This window comes from Fragaria vesca, linkage group LG3 (assembly GCF_000184155.1).
Source record: "Fragaria vesca subsp. vesca linkage group LG3, FraVesHawaii_1.0, whole genome shotgun sequence".
In the NCBI taxonomy this organism is placed as follows: domain Eukaryota; kingdom Viridiplantae; phylum Streptophyta; class Magnoliopsida; order Rosales; family Rosaceae; genus Fragaria; species Fragaria vesca.
The window spans coordinates 27,514,217-27,534,918 of record NC_020493.1 but is presented as its reverse complement, the minus strand read 5'-3'; the positions used below and the strand labels follow the sequence as shown (position 1 = coordinate 27,534,918).

Here is a 20,702-nt window from a genome sequence, read left to right as displayed (position 1 = left end):
GAGAGAGAGAGAGAGGCGTACCTGGATAAGAAGGCGGTTGAAATTTAAGAGAGTGAAGAAAAGCTGCGAGCTTTGTGATGAAGAAGACGACGCTGCGATTGAGAAAAAGCCCCAACTTTGGTTTTCTATTATCTTTCGCTTTCTCTGGTTTTTTGTGGTAACTGAATTATATGTTACTTGGGCCGAGCTGAAAGAAACAAGCCCACCTACCTAAAGCTTTATTGGGCCGAGCACGAGCCCAAAAAAAACTTGCAAATAGATGTATAATTGTGACTCCTAGTCATACTTGGGAAAATTGCATCCCTGCCCAGAGTAGGAAATACGTTAGTCTTTTGTCTATATATTGGTCAAGAGCGCTCTAAGAACACAGCCTTATCTTTCCTTGTTGATTAATTTCTTAATCATGATGGGAAAATTGTGTGTGCAATCGTTTCGGTATCCTCAGATTGTACGAGAGAGACCAGAGTCGTCGTATGATCAGTACTTCTTGATGAATATCAGCATTGTGAATGATTGTGACTGTTGGGGTTGTGCCTCCTTGCTCTATCTTAAACTGAGTGACTTAGTTACAGAGGAACCAATAGTGTCGAGGAATATTGTTGCAGACGCGCTTTCTAGCTTGTGTGTTCTGTTGAGATATCATCGTTCCATTGTGGAAATAATACTAAGGGATGCAAGGGCTAGTGCTAATGCTAAGGTGTTGAATTTGTGGGTTAAAGTCTATATGGACATAAATGATCTTGGTCATTCAGATAGGGAAGAGGACATGGATTCGGACATTGAGGAAGAGGATATAGATTCGGACACGGAGGAGGACATGGATTCGGCAGCCGTACTTATTGCCCACCATGTCGGTATGGTATAAGCCAGCAGCTGGTGAAACCTGAATGAAGATGAATAGATGATAGAAACAAGTCTTAACTTTGATGGCATGTTCCCTTTCCAAAAAAAAAAAAAAAAACCCCTTTGATGGCATGTAATTACAGTAGATGCAATATTTTGTTATTCATTAAGCAATCTTTTGGAATTGCTAAGCTATCAGTTCCTTTATTCGTTATACACAAGACATTTAGTTCGGATTCTCATGTAAATTCAGCTTGGTACTCATTGCAACCGTACTAAAACTCAGTAGATGCAAACTCCATAATTTCTTCAAATAAAATTAAAAACAATATGATATGTTGTGCTTGTACACCATGTCAACATAGACGTTTGTGTTTGTGCAACCAGCATGCCTACAACTTTTTCTGAACTTCTTGCATTGCCTCAACTACTGAGGATTGTATTCGCTTTGGCTGAATCTTCTTGATTGAGTCTGAAGAAATGCTAATGAACTTCAAGGCATCCCAGAATGTTGGACGTGTTGGAGAGGAATAGATTCTACATCAGAAAAGTGGCAAATAAAATATATCTTATAAGTTGGTGGATCATACTCAATTGTATTGATGTCTTTTGTGATTAAAACTTAACACCTTAAAGATGGTTAAGTTAGGACAATATCAGTGCAAGCCAGTTCGATTATGATGTTATTGGAACACTGTTTACTCGAGACATTTTCGGTATCACTACCAAGCTAATGCATAAACAAGATTCTACATGGACCAATTGTACAACCCTCGCTGGTACCTATTTGATCTTGCAATGCATCAAGTCAGAAATTTCACCTGTTGTTTTCAATAGTAATCAGAAATGCAATTTGATGCATATGTTGATGAGCATGATCATCAATGAGACTCTAACTCTCTAAGGCAATATCCTCCTGTCGTGTCAATGATTCTACAACGCTACTCATTTACCCTTTCCCCAGGCTATGTCCACTCGTCTTCTCAGTTTCTTACTATTCGTCCACAACATGGTGTGCAACTAATTCTACAATCACTTTGATCTGTGAAAGACCAAAATTCCCAACAGAAACCGCTATATTTTTCTAGAAAACTGCTACATGTACCCTAATGTACATGCTAGGCTAGCTTACAAAACTGCAACTGCTATGCTGATTATCAAGAGTCAATGTACTGGTTAAACACCACTGACCACCCCCAAACCCAAGTGAATAAACATCACATTTCTGAGTTAATGATCCAATACATGTTCAACCCTTCATAATTGGTTGATCAACTACTTTGATCCTTTGATTGCTAGGCAAGAAGGGAGTTTTTTGCTACTAAGCAGCTGTGTAAATAAACCAGATTCTACATGTGATTTTTGTTTATTAGTTACTACATTATCTTTAATTCCAAACAGATTGATTTGCATTTTAGCTACACTTCCATACTCATCATTTACACATAGAAATTTTGTCAAACAGGCTGACCAACACATAAAATTTCTTCCAATATCTTTTACGACTACAACAGTAGAGAAACTAATTTCTCCTACGTTTCTTCTCGCGTCTTTCATCGTGATCACTTTCACTTTCAGAACTTGATGATTCTGATACTGGTTCTGTCTCAGAACTATCCAACTCTGATTCTGAGTCTGAACCAGACGCTGCTTTTTGTTGTTGCATGATAATGCGTGATATGTGCTTCAAATACTCACACAAGTTCCCAGTGATGCCACCAAGCCCAATGGATGTGAAAAAGTTAATAGCAAAACGGGTGTTCTTGGGAGTGTCCCTTGGTAAAATAGAGTCGTAAAAGTCTTGCGTTGCCGGATCTTCTAGCCGCTCATTAAGCAGACGAATACCAAGATGTTCGGCCAATTCCTAAAATAATAACATATTATATACTATTAACTAAAAAGCAAATCAATGGCCAAGGAAATCAAACAGAAACGCAGTAAGAATCAGTTTCTTTTTTGTTACCTGGAAAAGGATCTTGATGAAAATTCGAGAAGATGCAGTGGTGTCCTCTTCAGTTAACCGTATATTGGCCAAGCAATGCCACGGAAGGGCATCTGTTCCGAGTAAATGCGCAAAAAACTTAGCTACATTATGTAGCTCATTCGTCTCAAGCTGGTGAATCATGGAATACTGTTCAACAAAACATTTCTCGAAATTTTCCTGGTGGATTCTGTTGATCATGCAGAGCCGCTGTCCCAAGAGACCATAATAGCGGAGGTAAGACCTCTCCTGACTACAACATTTCAAAAGCATGACGCATAACTCCATCTGCAAATGCCATGTCGAAAAATTAGTTTTTCAACTAAATGTTGGTTGAACCATTATAGAAGCTAAGAGAAACATATGTATGAATTTGCTAATCAAGTTATCAACTAACATCAAAATACAAATCATAGAGTAGGAGCAACTAAATAACTATAACCAAAAACAAATCCAACAAACCAAAATCAAAGATGATGTACCTGTGCATGAACACTTTTCCTTGTAATTGCTCAAACAATTTACAAATATAATTCTCTCTGTGATCAGACAGTTTCAAAAAGCTATCCTGTTAAGACTACGGCAGCAAGATATTTTGGTGTTGGACTCTCAGCTAGACAAACAAATAGATGTGGTATAGACCTTTTTGTTGTCATAGAAGGCAAAAACCTCCCCACTGAACAGAAATTACTTTATGCTTCTAGACTAAAGATCTTCCAAGTCAATACTTGGAGGATTAATGCCGCGATACAGTATGAGTCCTGCAGAACCATCTGCTTGTGGATTGTAATCAACAACTTAAAAGCAGTCTTTCACTAACATTGAAGTCAGAGTAGCACAAAATGCAACAATTTTCCTACTTATAAGTGCAATGCGACAACATAGAAGTAACACACTAACACCACGCATGAACAGAATTACTCACCTCTTGACCTGGCTCAAGCATAATCTGAAGGAGCTTATCACCTGCTTCCTTATAATCTACACTGGCGGACATGATTGTCAGATATATTGTCCTTCGAAGATTCACCAGATTTGTCTCCTCTTGAAGAGGAATCTCATTGGGCGGAATGTAAACTCCACCATTCTGTCCCAAATTTGACAAATTAGTATCCACATTTCCTTCTAGCAAAGTTGACAGTGCTTGAGGTTCGTTTTGAAGCATCTTATCGTTACGATACCTATATAAAACCACGAGCGATTACTTAATCAACATCATCAGAAACCCTATAGCCAAGTGTAGCGGCCGGAGAGTTCAAAAATTTGAACACTAAAACCATATATAAAACCACAAAAATCTACCTACATACATATAGCGATATATACAGAGAGCGAGAGAGAGAGAGAGGCGTACCTGGATATTGGAAGAAATCTGCGAGCTTTGGGGAAGAAGAAACTCAGAAAGGCGCGGCGATTGAGAAAAGCTCCAACTTCGTTTTTATAAAAAGCGGTCGCTGGGCGGTTTCGGCCGGTGACAGGGCTAGGCGGTTTGGGTCTTTGGGACTTGATAGTTTGGGCTGGTTTATCAACAGTCACACTTAATCGGACGCTAAAATGGGCCCTTTTCAATTTGTCGAACAAAAAGTTTGGCTCTTAGTCTTCGTGAGAGAGCTGTACAAGGAATATATTAGTAATGTAGATAATATCAGAATATATTATGGATTTCTTATTCAATATGTAAACTATGTAATCTTTTAGAGTACAACTAGGATTCTTTGATGGGTAAGGATTACATAAGCATAAATCCATATTCTCGTCATAAGACGCATACAACACCTATCTCATTCAAGGGAGCATTTTATGAGAGTGAACGGTAGAACAGAGAAGACAATTTCAGTTAACAACGCTGGTACGTTTCAATTTCTATGCAGGCTAGATCATTTGTGTTTATTCGTGTGATCTTATTGACTTAAGTATTTCAATTGTTACCAGAGTCAGTTTCGTTGTTGCTTCAAAAGTTGAAGCCTTAATCACACCATAACTAGAGTCATCTATCTCACAATCAGTTTTCTGAATTGAAATCAAAACCCTTCTCATTCTCAATCTTAAATTCTCAACTATGAAATTGCAAAAACCATGGGATTGAACTCATTGGAGGAGGAGGACAGACTTATCTGAAAATAATTTCGTGACTTTTGTCTGTGAGAAGTCAAGGGCTGCAGGCTGCTGCAAGGAGACCTCAATATGAGAAAGACCTGTTCGCGCGGCACTCGATCAAAGAAGAGTTAAAGGAGCTACATGTGTTTAGAGTCTTTGGACATTTAGTATACCCCTAGTTTTTTTTTTTTCCTTCAATATATATATGTATATGTTTGGACTTTTTTTTTTAGGGGGGCAAAGCACAAGCTTGTTTGGCTTTAGTCCAAGGCTGGCTTTGTCAATATGGTAGGGTCGTTGGTATAGCCGAGTTTCATTTGTTTGACCCTTACGTACCTTACCCTATTTGAAAAGGGTTAGGGCCGGCCCGTCCTAATGGATGGCCAGGTAGGACCGAAGCCCTATAGGGTAGGACGGGCTAGGGCCGAAGGGCCAAATGATGAGGCCTAAGCTCAACTAGTCCAATCCCTAGTTGAACTTCAAAAGATTTACTAAGATATGTGATCATATTAGAATACATTATAGATTCAATATTATCTACATATTGCTAATAATATTGCATTTTTTATACAAAAACTCATAATACTTATATTAGGTTTATATTAGGTTTAATCGGTTACTTAAACTATAAGTCACATAATATTGTTAATGTCCATATTAATCTTTCATCTATTCCAAAAGCTACATTCCTTCCCTACAAAATGCTGTATATGTTGAATGTCAAAAGTGGGAGGAGAATAGAATGATTGCACAAAGAGCGTTCGATGCATGCCTATTAACCCATGGCCAGAAGAAATGGAACTGCTCCATTCTCCATAGGGTTCTTTCTTCTCTGTTCATGAGCTTAATTGTTTGTATCCTCTAGGGTATTCCTTTCACAAAATAGACTACTACAAAGGAGACCTCAAAGGGGCACTGTTCTGTTACAGTACCACTTTCGATCACTAGAAAAGTTACTAAAATTGGATCACGGGGAAGATGATATGCTCGAGAATAGATACACACCAGATTTGGCCATAGTGCTAGCCCTACTGTTGTTCATGCATGCGTATAAGTTAGTGCAGAAGCTACTGGACCATTCGCAATGAGCCGATCAGACCCTAGGGCTAAGCTAGGGTTGGCCAAGGAGAATCGGTAGATGATGACAAAGATTGCATTTGGTTTTCAGTGGATGATGCATGTGAGTCTGGTAGTCATAGATTTATAGGAAAAGAATAGGTCCAATATTAACATGTAGCTCTGTATTTTCCGACATTTGGAATATTATGTTCATTCGTGTTATCGTATCCAATTCCCAGAATTTTGTCGTATGCATGCGCATCTGTGAATTTTAGAACTAAAAACTACAACAGTGCAGTCAGTACTGCTGTTGCCATGTCTAGTGTGATTCCATATTGATTGTCGTCTTGGTTCGTTTGATATGAAGTTTCATTTTTTTTTTTTTCTGCTCCGTTGCTCGATCGATCCCACTTTGTTTTGGATCTTTTGTAGCATAATATCAAACATATATTCGATGAGTTGTTCTTTGATACGATCTTGCTAGGTTTCCTACAAATGGATATGCTTGAATTTACCTTTCTTTGCATCAATATAGAAATCAATCATGACATGAGTACATTATATACGTTTTCATACTTTTGCTAATGACAATATCTCATCTAGTATAAATACGTACGTAGTCACCTGCAAATTTGATTTATTATGTACTAGCAGTGGTCTAGAATGATAATATATATATATATATATATATATATATCTCATTACTAATTTTCATTTCATCAATCGGCTTAACAAACTAATGAATCTATATATTTTCCTTCATATATATCGATTACGTTTCATTGATTGTATATCCTCTTAGTTAGGCTTAGTTTGGTACAGCTTTGTTTTTTTCTTTTTTTAAAAAATCAATTTATATCTGAACTTTTAGATTTTATAGTGTTTAGTAAATGAAAGAAAAACTAGTTTTTTTTTTTTTAAATTATAGTTCACTGGCAACAGCTTTTAGAAGCAACCTAAATTGTTACTTTTAAAAGCAACTGTCACTAAAAACACTATAAATTAATTAATTTTATCTTTGGCAGCATTTTTAAAACTAATATTTACCAAAGACAAAACTGTTTTAATTTACAACTAATTATTTTCACAGTACAGTAACAGCAGTTTTTTTTTAAGTCACAGCAATACCAAACTATCCCTTAATTTGGTATGAATTTTTACTTTTATGTTGCTCGATTTATTGCTCCGACAATTTGTCTTGGATATTCGTAGCCGGCCTATTACATGAGTTGTTCTATGATGTGATCTTAATCTACCCTGTACAACATCGCATTCATATGTCTTGTAAACGGAGATTATTGAATTTGCCATCCATGCATGTTTATAGGAATCAATCATGATATATTTTCCTTAGTATACAGTGTCATATGACTCATATACAGTGCAGTTTCATCGATTATCTTCTTAGCTAGATTGCTATCAATTTTCAATTTTGTCATGCTTCATTGCTCCGACTTTGTTCTAAATATTCGTATCCGGCTTATGTCATGAGTTGTTCTTTGATGTGATCTAACTTAAGGAAAAATGTAAGTTCACTTTCGACATCATCAACACTCATTGATTAACATTACAATCTCCCCATAATAGAATCAGAATACTAAAAAGCTTGTAGAAGACCAACGGATCCAAACCCCGAAAGCATAATATCACCCACTATGTGTACAGAAAATCCCTTTCCAATTACCACTACCACTATTGACCAAAAAAAAAATTACCACTACCACTGTTTGCTATGTAAAATTTTGGGACCGCCATTATAAAACCTTGAAATTTATCCACTTGACCGTAAAAGCCAAGTTCCACAGTCACCAAAGCTGGTTAACTTTTTTTTATCTTTTGCACACGGGTGGTCCCTATATTATGCCAAAATTATAAAACCACGTGCTTTTGGGGTTTTCCAGGTTATTCCCTCATTATCAAAATTCTATTCAATTGTACCCTTTAGAATTTTACGACTTTACATTTAGGTCCATATATATGATGCTTTTGTAGCTTCATTGGCTCTGATTATTATGCCTATATAGAAACCACACAGGTTTTGTGGTACTATAAACAAATCAAAAGGCCTTTATATATACGATTTTCCTTTACAGGTTAAAGATGTTGTAATTCTCATTTTTGTGGTGGGAAAGTTGTGATCATTGCTAATACATCTTTCTATTGGGTGCCAGAGATGAAAGTCATACGAATTGTTTGGTAAAGTTGGAACTAGAGACGATAATCTACTATTATAGAGCGTAATTTAAGATCATTTTGTCCCCTAATGATGGCATTTTTCATCCAAAGTAATCTTTATCTTTGCTACAACTACAAGTCTAAGTCTACTTGAACAAGTAAAACCAATATGGAAGCTAATGAATATAATAGAAAATAAGGTAGATTGTATACGTACATGATGTTAGGGCTTATGTATTATTAATCAGGTATTTGCATGAAATCATTTTCAAATAATGACATGTTCCGTGTTAAGAAAAGATAGCAATGAATAAAGTTTGATCGATATATGAAATGATATATTTATGTTACGACTAAATTTTACTTAAGAAGTGTTGAGTCGTGTTGATAAAGACGCTACTTGTGTTTCATCTTGACATGTTGTGTTCGAAATTTTTCTCATTCGACATAAAATGTTAGTCCATAATGGCTAATAGAGTGAATTTCATTTGGTAGTTGATCAATGAAATCATTCCCTAGTGAATAAAATTGACATGTTCATGAACGTACATAAGCAATCAAATCTAATTTACCTTTTGAAGAAACAAAGAAATCCGCTGAACTTGTTCACGTGTAATAGAAATCTAAACCACAATTCCTAATTATGTTGATCAATAGCTTGATTTGCAATATTACCACCCTTCACGGAACAATAACATAGTTGCTATAATTATCTATGGTTAACTAAAATGATGTTCATCATTTCTTAAACCCTACCAAAAATCTTTTCCACGAAGAAAGTAGCTTTTTACCATTGCAACCAAAGCAGTCTTGAACAAGTTAAACGAACCTTGCACAAAAGGGTTTTTTTCAAACAAATTCCCGGTGAACTCTTTGACCTTACGTTAAAGAAATACTTAACTTTCTCAGCCGGAAAACACTCACCGCGGTGGCCGGAGCAAAGACAAAGCAACCGGGGAATTTTATACACCGTATAAATTGCTATACAACACAAGGGTCTACAACTACCTACAGTCTATACTACCACATCCTAAGGTTATTCTATTATACAACAAGGGTCTTACACGTGCGAAACCTCCCACAAGTGTGTCAAAACTCGGCAAATTGACAATCCGGCGACGGCGGCGTTGACGGCGGAGGAGCCCTTAACTTTTGAAAATAGTCTCTAACGCTCGCTCCACATCTCTCGGAGGCCCTCCTCCTCTCCGTCACGTCTCCGTCCTCCTCCCGCGGCGGAATAAACGGAGCCCGTGAAACCTCCGTCAGTAGGTCCCAGCTCACCCCGCGAAAAAACTCATGCTCTTTTATCTCGCACGCGCCCCTCACGTACCCCAACCGCCTGCTGGGGTCCTTGTGCAGCAGCCGTTCGATCAGGTCCATCAGCGCCGTCCGTCTCCCCACGAACTCCGGCGCTTTCGTCAGCACGTTCCGGAACGTCTCCTTCCGGCACCTCCCCTTAAACGGCGTCGTCCCGTACATGCACTCGTAGGTTAAAATCCCGAGGGCCCACCAGTCCACGGCGAACTCGTGACCCTCGCCGCGGACGACCTCCGGGGCGACGTACTCCTCGGTCCCGACGAACGAGTTGGCCCGCTCGCCGTTGTCAGAGAAGCTCGGCTTGCGGCGGCTGACCGGGCTGACCCTAGCCGACTTAGCCTTCTTCAGCTGCCCGGCTTTCGTTTTGTTCTCGTTGATGATGGTAATCCAGCGCGTCAGGTTCCGTTTGCGCTTAACCTCTGGTGCATCGATCACTACTGTTTTAACGGCCTGGTGTTTCAGCCTTCTGGAAAGGTCGAAGTCCGTGAGGGTCACGTGACCAGACTGTTGGATGAGCACGTTTTCCGGCTTCAAATCGCGGTAAGCGATCCCCATGCTATGGAGGTGCTCCAACGCGCAGACGATCTCCGCCAGATAAAACCGGAGCACCGTCGGGGAGAAAACGCCGTCGTTTTGACGGTGGCGGAGGACGTTGAGGTCGCCGCCGGGGCAGTAAGGAACGGCCCAGCCCAAATACTCGTCGCAGTCGAATGAGCCGAGAAGAGAAGGGAGAAACGGGTGCGGGTTCGGGTCGGAGAGCTGGGTCAGGACCTGGACCTCCCACCGGGCGCGGCGCTCGGCGTCGAGCTTGGTGTGGAGCAAAGACTTGTCGACGACTTTGAGAGCGAAAGGGCAGATAGCATTCGGGTCGGATTTCGGGTCGTGGACTAAGAAGACGGTCCCCATGGCTCCTTTGCCGAGGACTCGGATGGCCTTGAGGGTGTCGAGGTCGAGCTCCGGTGAGAAATGCGACGGTTGTAATGGAAGCTCCTCCATCGGTCTAGAGAGAGAAAGAGAAGGAAGAAGAGAGAGATGGATTTGAGTAGAGGGCGTTGGTTTTTGGCTTATATAGGACGAGAGATTGTACGTATGTCTTTGTTGGGGTGATTTTTTTGTTTGATTTTGTGTTTTTTTTTTGCGTATATTTTTGGGTAGTGATTGGTTTTGATGGGTGCGCCGGTGCGGGTACGTTTTTCATTTCCCTCTTTTTCACTAATTTTATTTTCCTTTTTTAGGTGGAATGTTGGGTAACTGAGAGACTGAGACTAATCCAAGGATTGAAAACAGGAGGGGTTTCCATGTGGGACAAGGATAACTACATTTTGAAGAATTCTCTGCATACGACCGTCTTAAAATTATACGAATTATACGTTATTAAACAAGTGTAATGTGAGATATTTGGTGTGAGATTTTGTTACTTTAATTTACGAGATCAATTTTTAAGTACTAGTATTGTATTCGGTTATTTTGTTGTTGTATTGAGATAAAACGTACTATGTGATGTACAATGAAATGATCAATTAGTTAATTAAGGGCTTAGCATATAATCATATACGTAGAAGTAGAACATTTTACTCTCGTTTTAGTTAGTATTTGATGCATGCTTCTAGTATGTGTGACTAATTAAAATTAGGGTGTGAGATTTTGTGTTGATTAAAACTAAACCAAATTTGATGTATATTCGTTTTTATAATCGAGAAACTAAATGAAGTACCGAGCTTAACTACTTACTTTAATTATATAAAATCCTATTTACTTTAGCTAAGAAACTTATTCTTAATCTATCTTCACTATTTTTATTTGTCTATCTTTACTGAAAGCAACAAGTTCTCCCACTTAGGTTTGTGACTTTGTCATTGGAACAAAGAAGGGCCGGGTATGAAAGAATATAAATGGGAAATATATACAAAATCAAAATTGAAAACTAATTTGTCTCTGCTCTTCATCTTCCTTGATTCTTTTCTCTTTCAATTAAGAAATGAATCTAAGAACCCAAAACCAGATGCCACAAAACGAATCCTAGCTAGCTAGCTCTTAGAACTACAAATCTTTTTCGGTTGATTCAAGAATCAAGATGGTAGAGTTTCAACTTCGAATAAACAAGTTACTATAACTTTAATTCCAAGTTTCCAACCTACTCTCTCTTCCTGGATACATATTAAAATGTATATAGCTTGCAGTGTGGTAGATATATAAATATGTAGCTACTAATCCTACTACATAATCATGTATAACCTAAAGTGTTTTTGGTGCTTTGCCATTAGAAATCCATAATGCTTCACCGCTTAGTTTCATACTACCAAAAATGGAGGTCGATCATGATCTCCAGTATTGTAATGAGTTGGTTAAAGTGAATGGAATAGCATTTGTGATCGAAGAAAGGTAGGGCACACGTGTAAGAAGACATAAACAAATTAAAATGATGCATAGAGCCAAACCCAGTGACAAAACAAAATTGTTTGAACGTACGCTCTCCACATGGGGGCATCCCATTCCCATGATCTAAGGGCCAACGTGCACCTCTCTATTCCCTTCTCTCTAGGGTTTTTTTCTTCACTTTCGTGTTGGAATGTCCTCGCTCACTACCTATCAAATTCTCTATTTTTTTTTTCTATAAATATAGATTCGCTGTTCTTAATTATATTAATTAACTGGGATTTAATTAGTTAAACACATCTCAATCTAGAATATTAGTTTTCTCTTATAATATTGATCTTTTGTTTCTTACATTATTAAAGTGTTCATTTGTGTTGCATTAACATATATAAGATATTTGACCTCTAGTTAGCCGACACTTAGGCTTTGTTTGGTTCGCGAAAATGAAAGCAGTTCATTCGTTTTTTACATAAGAATGAATTGAGAAAGAAAATTAAAATTTTCAAGAACTTCTCATTGTGATATCGATGTTTAGTAATATAAGAAAGCCATCAGGAAAGTTGATAATTAATATAAAAAATAAGGGAAGAAAATGGTTTCTTTAGATATTGGAAGGAACAAATTTCTCCTTCAATTAGGAAACCGTTTTATTTTCCTTCGTTTCCCAAACACAAGAAATGAACAATTGAGCTTACTTTCCATAAACCAAACGAGACTTAAATGATTTTTTTTCAAAGAAAAATTGGTAAAATCAGAGACATGTCGCGTTATGGTTTTGGCCCCTAGAATTAAGGCAAGCCCTTCATGGAACTATATATTGCCCCTAGACGAAATGAAGCTATAGCCCTTTGTTTGTTTATTTTTGTACGTATAGTTCAATTTTTATCGAGGGTAATTAATGATGTTCTCTACTAGCTAGTGTCCAATGGCTTGGAGTTAGACAATGTTCCTATAATGTACTTAAATTTGTAAGTTTGTATATTCTTTTTCATGTTTATCTCCCGGCTCCCTAATCATAGCCTTGATCTTCTCTTGGATTAACCGCTAGCTAGGAATGTAACAAGCAGCTGTTAGCTACAAACACACACAAACGTAGCTTCACGCACAAGGATTTTATAAATTACAATGCAATATGCGAGGAAGAGGTGATCAGGAAACTGCGCGCAAAGAAGTTGGATACTAAATTAGATTTTCATTCGCGTTATTTTGAACGTTGTATGTACAAGTTTGTTTCCGTTAGGAATTTTAATATTATCATGTTTGTTCTTGCTCTTGGTGCAATACAGTATGTTTTATTTTCAGGAAATTTCCTATGCACCACCCAAGTTAGATCTCTTCAATTCCACAGATACGGAAGATATTTAGGATACACAATGCTTTCAATTTGGATTATGAACTATATATAATTAATCCTGATTTCTTTAATCGTCACCATATCATATTGTTAAGTCAACTACTTGTAGAATCAATACTCATAGAGACTGATAGGCACGATAGTTCTTGGAATCTTTAACCCAATCAATTGGAAAAACATATTGATTTTGCAAATCTGTTACTGGATATCAATACGTATTAACGTATATGTGCGCATATGCATTTTATACGTACACACGTACGGTACATGCATAGGTTTTTTGTATGTTGATAAGTAAAGGTAATGCAAAACCTTTGTTTATGTGTGCATGTACTTTCTACGTGTACGTATAAAACGCATATATAATTATTGGAATAGTGATTTTGGTTCTAATTGGTGGTGCTGGTGTAGCAAACCCTTGTTATCTATACCAGCAAACTATTAAAACAAGAGTTGGTATGTAGCAGCGTATCTGCTTACTAGCTAGCTAGCCTGCTTGATATTTATCAATTCATTAGTTCGTTTCCTACAAAATTAACTTATTAAACATTGGCCATAACAGCCATGCATCGTTTTCTTTCATTTATGAATGAATTTTAGCATATACAGGTTAATTATAAATAATCGATAACTACAGCTGAACCTACATGCCTGTTGTTGTTCGATATTTTGTTATTTTGGTTTGATTCCTCTACCTATATATAACAATTAGTAGGAAAAACGAACGCACTCCGATCCAAATTTACACCAAAAACTTTCAAATATGGAATGATTATGTCTAGCAATAAACGAAATGTGCATTGTCTTCTTCACCAGTTCGTTTCTGCAACAAGCTAGTTTGTCTTCAGAATTATGGAATATGATATCTACATGTCGATCATCACCGTCTGAACTATCCACATCAGAATGTATGAGCAACACAAGTCGATGAGTTCTTAATTACTTCCCCTTATTACCTGGAATGTATACTATGTAGGGGTCCTGCAACAAACCTGGGTTTATCTCCATTCATCAGTGGCAGATTGCCTGCATATCCAGGCCACATGTTGTGTTCCGATGCATGCACCACTAAACCATTACTACTCGAGTGTCTTTCTTGTCGACTAAGTTTGCATTGAATGTTTTAGGATCAGCATTGCATCAACCGGGCAGGATATACTGCTAGACTTGAGTTGAATGTTCAAACTCTAACATAGTAAAACTTGATTGTACGTAGGTCTCCATCTCTATCAAGCCACAAGTACGTTATGTTCCTGTGCAGCATCAAAAATGGAATTCAAGTTTAATTGTGATTTATAGAGAAAATAGCTCGAGGTTGATTGGCAGTGAGGTAGATAGCAAGTCATCTTGGTTATGTTAGCAAGTTAATAACACACCTGACCATCCAACCATTATTCAGACCGAGGTCTATGAGAGTTTTCCAGCAAAGCCAGACTAAATCTTCTATCACAGTCGCACAAACCTGGAGGCATCTCAAACATACCGGTTATAAACTAGTGAGAGTTGAGACTCGAACTAAACTATAGCTCTAGTTTATACCACACCACGTGGTTTATAAATAACTCGTACAACTTTACCACACCAGGTGGTTAAATAGCTCTAGTTTTGATATGAATGTTTCAATGTGACAAAAAAGATGTATAGAGACAAATATGAAAATGACTTAGCTATATGTGCTATTAAAATTTGATGCACATCACATGCTGCATTCATTGTAGTGATCGTTACCTTTGCATAAGCATGAATTAAATTTTGGTCCTACCTGTAACAACCTGGTCGATAATGCCATATATTTCTACATATATCGATCTCTTTTACAGTTAAGTTGAAGAACAAATCAAACTCTTCGCAATTTACATATTATGGACAAAAAAAAAAACACGCACTAGAAACATGCAATGTGTTTGAGAGAAAGTTGAAGCCTTTTATTTTTTTTTGGCGAGAAGAAAGCTGAAACCTTTGAGGCGTACGATGTGCTGCTGGGAACTTAAGGTCAGTTTCCGTATATATTATATATTCGTTTAATCCGCAACGTTTTTCATAAAACAAAGTAGAATATGATGTGTCTAGTACTATTTAGTATAACGACATAATCTTCATTTAGTAAGTGAGAGATTGTGAGTTCGACACACGAAAGTTGTAATATTTAAGTTGTTTATCTTATTAAAAAAAAAGAATATGATGTCATTTATTTGATAAATGATGGCCTGTATGCCCAATTAATGTCAAATAAATAGCCAATATTTTTGTTTATTTATCATAGTTTTTACAGGATCAAGTGTGAGAGATTGATGATGGATCTAGATGTTAGCACATAGCCAACAATAAACAAGGAATTCTTTGGGAAAGGGATCCTCATGAGCTCCCACCTAATATGTACCCCATTCACTCCAACTTTAGGTTACAAAAATCTTGTTCATGACTTGTTCTCTTTTTGGAATAGCTACATGTAAATTGTCTTTGGAGCCCTAACTAGCTATGGTATTGGGAACATTATAACCCCACCAAGAATTGTTTTGAACCCTTTGAAATTTTTTACCTTTGAAGTTTCATAAGATGTGTTCCTGTCTGCCATCATTTGGTGGGAGAAAATGTAAGCTTCCACCTAAGTTCAAAGTGAAAGGAATTGAAAGGGGGAAATCTACTGATTATATTCCATCCACCACCCATGTCAAAGTTCGGAACATATGTAACTTTAAAGAAATTAGCTTTTATATGCTTGATCATGATGCTTCTGTCGGCCATGATTCCACCATCCAATTTTCTCATTTCTCCATTTTAAACTAGAAAATTGTTGGAGAGGGGGAAGGGGCAAGTACTTTGCTCTTTAGTTGTTCTTAAAAATTCTTTTAAGTACGAAAATATAAAAATTCTTTTATATACTTACATAGATCAAGACAATTGAGCTACGAAAATATAATGAACGCTAGAAACCCTCAAGTCCTTCATTCTAGTCTTTTTATTTCCGATTCGATTAGTTTAAGTGGTCATAATAAGATAACCTATTATTCGATCTTGAACCTCACCTCACGTGTTTAAAACACTTGGACTAGTTTTTTGGGTTTCAATTTTAATAACAACGATCGTATGTATGTATGATAGTATCACGTGAATGGTTGTATTAAATAAACGACTAAGATTGCATACTAGTTGCTTAGTTCACTTACACCTTAGTAGGTACAAGAATTTTCGATTTAGGTAATTAAAATGTTAACCACGAGTGTGAAGTTAGGGAATGAGTAAATCAATTTTAAAAGTTGCCTGTATAAGTGCCATTATGTATGTGACTATATGCATATATATACTTATTAGAACACGCACCTAACTATTTTGCGTGCGCATCAACTCAGATGCAAATTAATAATAATTAATTAGTCACTCATATTGCCAATTAGTGTTAGACCAAACTGTATTACCAACTAATACAAAAAAAATAGTTAAAAATAGATAAGCTATGATTAATACTAGTCCAATTATGTATTGCATCTTATTTCAAGTACATATATATATAGTTGTAAGCCCTTGATGAGATAGTGATTTCAGATTACAAGTGGATGGTTTTTGGCGATCGATTAATGCGGAAAGTACTCATAAGGTACATCTATTTTGCATGCTTGCTTTGGGCACTGACCATGACAACTCTGTAAAAATCGATATGCATGTCTTTTGCAGCTGGGATGCAAATGCGTATCCGGCCAGCTTAGGCATTTTCATGATGGCCGGACGAAGAAGAGAGTCTTGTACGTTTCTGCTATACTGCCACCACACTACTATAGAAAGTAGTTCGAGTTTTTGCTTTTGGTAGGCTTTTGTTTCTTACTTTTTTGTTTGTGGGTATTTGATTATTATGGTTATTATTGTGGAGGTTGTGATAACATGAATGAATTCAAGTAGAATATCATTACAAGCGACTAGGAAAGATTGCCAATATAGTAGTGAGCATGATGAGTCTACAATCTACGTGCTATTTTATGATGGTATAGATCATCCGTCTATTCCCTTGCCTTTTCCAATTATTAAAGTAGCAATGCCATTGCTTATTTGCGTATCATGTTAATTAATACAATATACCCTCTTGATTAGACTGTTATTAATTAACTAATCATACTTTCGTTTGAAGTGAGAGTGAAGGAGGAAGCAAATAGGGTTTGTTATTCGATTTTCCTTTATAATGAAGGAATAATTGTGAATCTAAACTTTAGAAGTGCATGCAATGGTAGGTAATTCACATAGAAGCGTACAAGAGACAAGGAAATGGTCGGATCAATTAAAACCAATAACATCTAAATTCAAGCCGGTATCAACTTAGATCTCTTAAGATACGGAGAAATTTTTCAGTGCTACAGGAGGACCACGTGGCAGTCTGACGTGGTCCTACTTTCCAATCAAATTTAGACATGTAGATTTTCTTCACGAAAAATTATTTCAGCTATTTTGTCAAAGACCATTTAGGTTTTCTGTTGTTTTTTTAATACTAAACCCTAAGCCTTAAACCCCAAACCCTAAACCCTAAACCCTATACCCTAAACCCTATACCCTAAACCCTAACTCTAAACTTTAAACCCTATACCCTAGACCCTAGTTTGAACTTGTTAAATACCCATGAATGTCATTTCACAAAAAATAGAAAATATTTGTTTATATTTTAGTTGTAAAAATCCATATGTCTAAATTTAATTGGAACGTAGGACCACGTCAGACTGCCACGTGGTCCTCCCGTAGCATTTAAAACTTTCTCTAAGATACGAATCTCTGAATTTATACGACTAACTCTCATTCTAGTATAAATTAGTTTTGAATTAAATACTTTTCAAAAACTTCAATGAAATTTGATGATTTACGCTCACATTATGTCTAATTCGATCATGCTTGCGACGCTAATGTAAACAGAAAGTTATATTGGCAGCTCTATACTCAAATTACATAAATTCAATATGCGATAATACGATACCAGTCATGACTAACCTATTGTTTGGAAAACTGTTAAGCATCAAACTGGCTCATTCCCTCTTGATTTTAATTAAGGACTACATGCACTGATCTTGAGATTCATACTTCTCTGATGGGTCGGAGGATTCATGATGTGTAAGTCTACCAACTAAGTAAATCCCTCATTTCCAAACTAAATGCAGAATGGTCCAAGTCCATGCATGAAGAGAGTTGAACTTGATCAATTACGCTAACCCTAGCTAGGTCCTTCACCTCTTCTTACAACTTACCTAAACCCGTTTGTTTTCAATTCGATAATACATAATATACATTCTTGGTGAAGTAACTTTGACATCGTCGAGATCGTTAATTTCTTCTCTTTTCAGTAGTCGTACTGATCCTTCAGTTCATACTGACATACTTCATACATATGACTATATGAGGCGCTTAATTGGCTGTTTCAGCGGTAAACTGGGCCAAGAGATTTGATCATTGTCGTTAATTGACCTTGATATAAAGGATTAAACACTTAACTTTACAGTCGGGATCAGAGACGGACGTCTGCACAACCCTTAAAGTGCGGACGTCCCTCCGTTCGCCACCGTATGGCGCCGGCGAGGGCGCGTCTCCATCCCAGCAGACTCCAGCAGCGTCCCCGACTACTTTCTCTCCCCGGCGAGTCCACCGAGTCTGCCGAATTCCAGTTTTCCGGCCAGATCACCCAAAACTTCAAACAAAGTCAATCTGGCCGGAAAACTAGAATTCGACCGACTCGCCGGGGATGGAAAGTGGTCAAGGACGCTGCTGGAGTCCGGTGGAGTGGAGGCGCGTCCTTGCCGGCGCCGTACGGTGTCGAACGGAGAGACGTCCGCACTTTAAAGGCTGTGCGGATGTCCTCTTTAGAACGGCTCCGCTTAACTCTATGGGCTTATTTCTAGGATTCTAAAAGATCCCAGAATTGAAGAACTAAGTTGGGCTGCAAAGATGAGTATGAATTGGATTTAACTATGTAAGGTTTCTTTTATTTGCTCTTTTTTTTTGTTACATAAAAGTTTAGATAAAAGTTTGGTTACGCTACACCACCATCATCAGGACAAACCTCCAACCTCAACTCCGAATGACTGACAATGGACACGTACCTGTCACACTAGCCTCCAGGTATGGATTTCCACAAGAGAATTTATAGATCACGAACTAACGAGACCTGTTGGTAGCGGGGATCGAACTTGAATGAGGTCTCCACCACAAACCCGCCCTTGCCAACTGAGCCAAACCTCATTGGCTTTCTTTGCTCATTTTGACAATCCATCTTGATTATGTTCTATTTTGTTGAATTTGCTTGACTCAATCGTACACATTCTAAAAATACTGTAGATGACGAATATTAATACAAAACTAATTACGTCGAGTCGCTAAAATGAATATGAATTTATAAGGTTTTCTTTTGTTTGCTTGTTTTAATTTGGGACATTTTCTTGTTGATTATGTTCTAGCAGTGATGTTGTAAAACATCTCACGTATATATTCTAAACAGTACTACAAATTTCCAGATGAGGAGGATTACAAACAACTAATCATGATAAATGCCCATATATTCTATTGCAAAAAAATAAAATGCAGGCTTATCCCAGAAACTGATAAAATGCTGGACAGGCTCTGCACGCAGATATATATGGAGCTTCTATTGTTTAAAATTAAAAATATAAGGAGCTATGCTATTCACTATCACCAAGTAATCTTCAGATTGTTGATCATCTTCTGATGCCACGCAAGTGCTTCTGCCGATTGCCCACACATCATCATCTCCCTAACCTTGTCTTCCAGTATCTGTTGGATTCGGCACTCAGAGCTACAGAACGCTTGCAACGAACTGCAATATCACCACGAACAGATAGAAAAACATTAACATTAATTAATTACTCATCGTATTTGATCCTTTTCTACCTACCTAAATATAGTACAAAATGATTCTCTGTAATTTGGACCAATTAAGACATGTAACAAGCTTCACCTGTACATGTAGATCTCGTCTTTGTCGCCGATCCTCTTCCTACAGAAGGTGCATTTGTCCAGGAAATGCCCTTGAGTGGTGGTAGTACTTGACCACATCGCGAGAGGTGCTACCGGTACATGAGGTACCTTGGGAGTTTCTTTCTCTATCATGGCCTGGTTGCTCGGCGGCTCCATATCTTGCCGCGGCTCCTTCGGTGTCTGCTGTTGGTCGTCCAGGGTGGACATGTCGTCGAAGCTCGTCTTGGAACGAACTAAGCGCATGCGTTTTCCTGTCATTGTAGGGCTTGGTCGGGTGTTTCTCTGTTCTTTGGTAATTTTTGGCCTGGGTTTTAGACAGTGACGGAGGCAGAAACTAATATGACTGAGGGCACAATTTAATGATCACAAAAATTTTCTTTGAGAAATAAGTATATAGACACCATATAGCTTTCCATATTTGAAAGTGCATCAATTCAATTCAGCACAAAATGTATAAAAAGGTTCATATATCCATCTACTACAAAAAAATTGTTTCCGTCACAAAAACAACTAAAACCAGAAACAATAGGGCAGATGTAC

At 37.6% G+C, this 20,702-nt stretch overlaps 3 protein-coding genes across 3 annotated transcripts in view; all 3 read right to left on the bottom strand.

Annotated features, from left to right (window-relative positions):
* LOC101301567 (pre-mRNA-splicing factor CWC22 homolog) overlaps nt 1–143 on the bottom strand; it is a 4,849-nt gene extending 4,706 nt beyond the window's left edge. Inside the window, exon 1 of the mRNA XM_004295158.1 lies at nt 22–143. The gene's annotated coding sequence lies outside the window, so the exon portion shown is untranslated. The remainder of the gene's footprint in view (nt 1–21) is intronic.
* Nucleotides 144–2,365: 2,222 nt separating this feature from the next.
* On the bottom strand, nt 2,366–3,989 carry LOC101297821 (pre-mRNA-splicing factor CWC22 homolog). The gene is made up of 3 exons (XM_004296288.1): nt 3,750–3,989; nt 2,807–3,112; nt 2,366–2,707 (listed from the first exon to the last, which is right to left on the bottom strand). The coding sequence occupies exons 1-3, from the start codon at nt 3,987–3,989 to the stop codon at nt 2,366–2,368; spliced, it is 888 nt and encodes a 295-aa protein (XP_004296336.1).
* A 5,120-nt stretch (nt 3,990–9,109) lies between these two features.
* On the bottom strand, nt 9,110–10,468 carry LOC101297526 (serine/threonine-protein kinase OXI1-like). Its single transcript, XM_004296287.1, has one exon. It carries the CDS (start codon nt 10,466–10,468, stop codon nt 9,245–9,247), a length of 1,224 nt encoding a protein of 407 aa, XP_004296335.1. The 3' UTR covers nt 9,110–9,244.
* Between the last annotated feature and the right edge of the window lie 10,234 nt (nt 10,469–20,702).

Excerpts from the sequence above, each read along its gene's own strand:
- LOC101297821 (XM_004296288.1), bottom strand. The coding sequence starts at position 3,989 with ATGCTTCAAAACGAACCTCAAGCACTGTCAACTTTGCTAGAAGGAAAT. Across the intron at positions 3,113-3,749 it reads TGCTTGAGCCAGGTCAAGAG|ATGGAGTTATGCGTCATGCT; the intron begins GTGAGTAATTCT and ends TGGCATTTGCAG. Across the intron at positions 2,708-2,806 it reads TCATCAAGATCCTTTTCCAG|GAATTGGCCGAACATCTTGG; the intron begins GTAACAAAAAAG and ends TTATTATTTTAG.
- LOC101297526 (XM_004296287.1), bottom strand. The coding sequence starts at position 10,468 with ATGGAGGAGCTTCCATTACAACCGTCGCATTTCTCACCGGAGCTCGAC.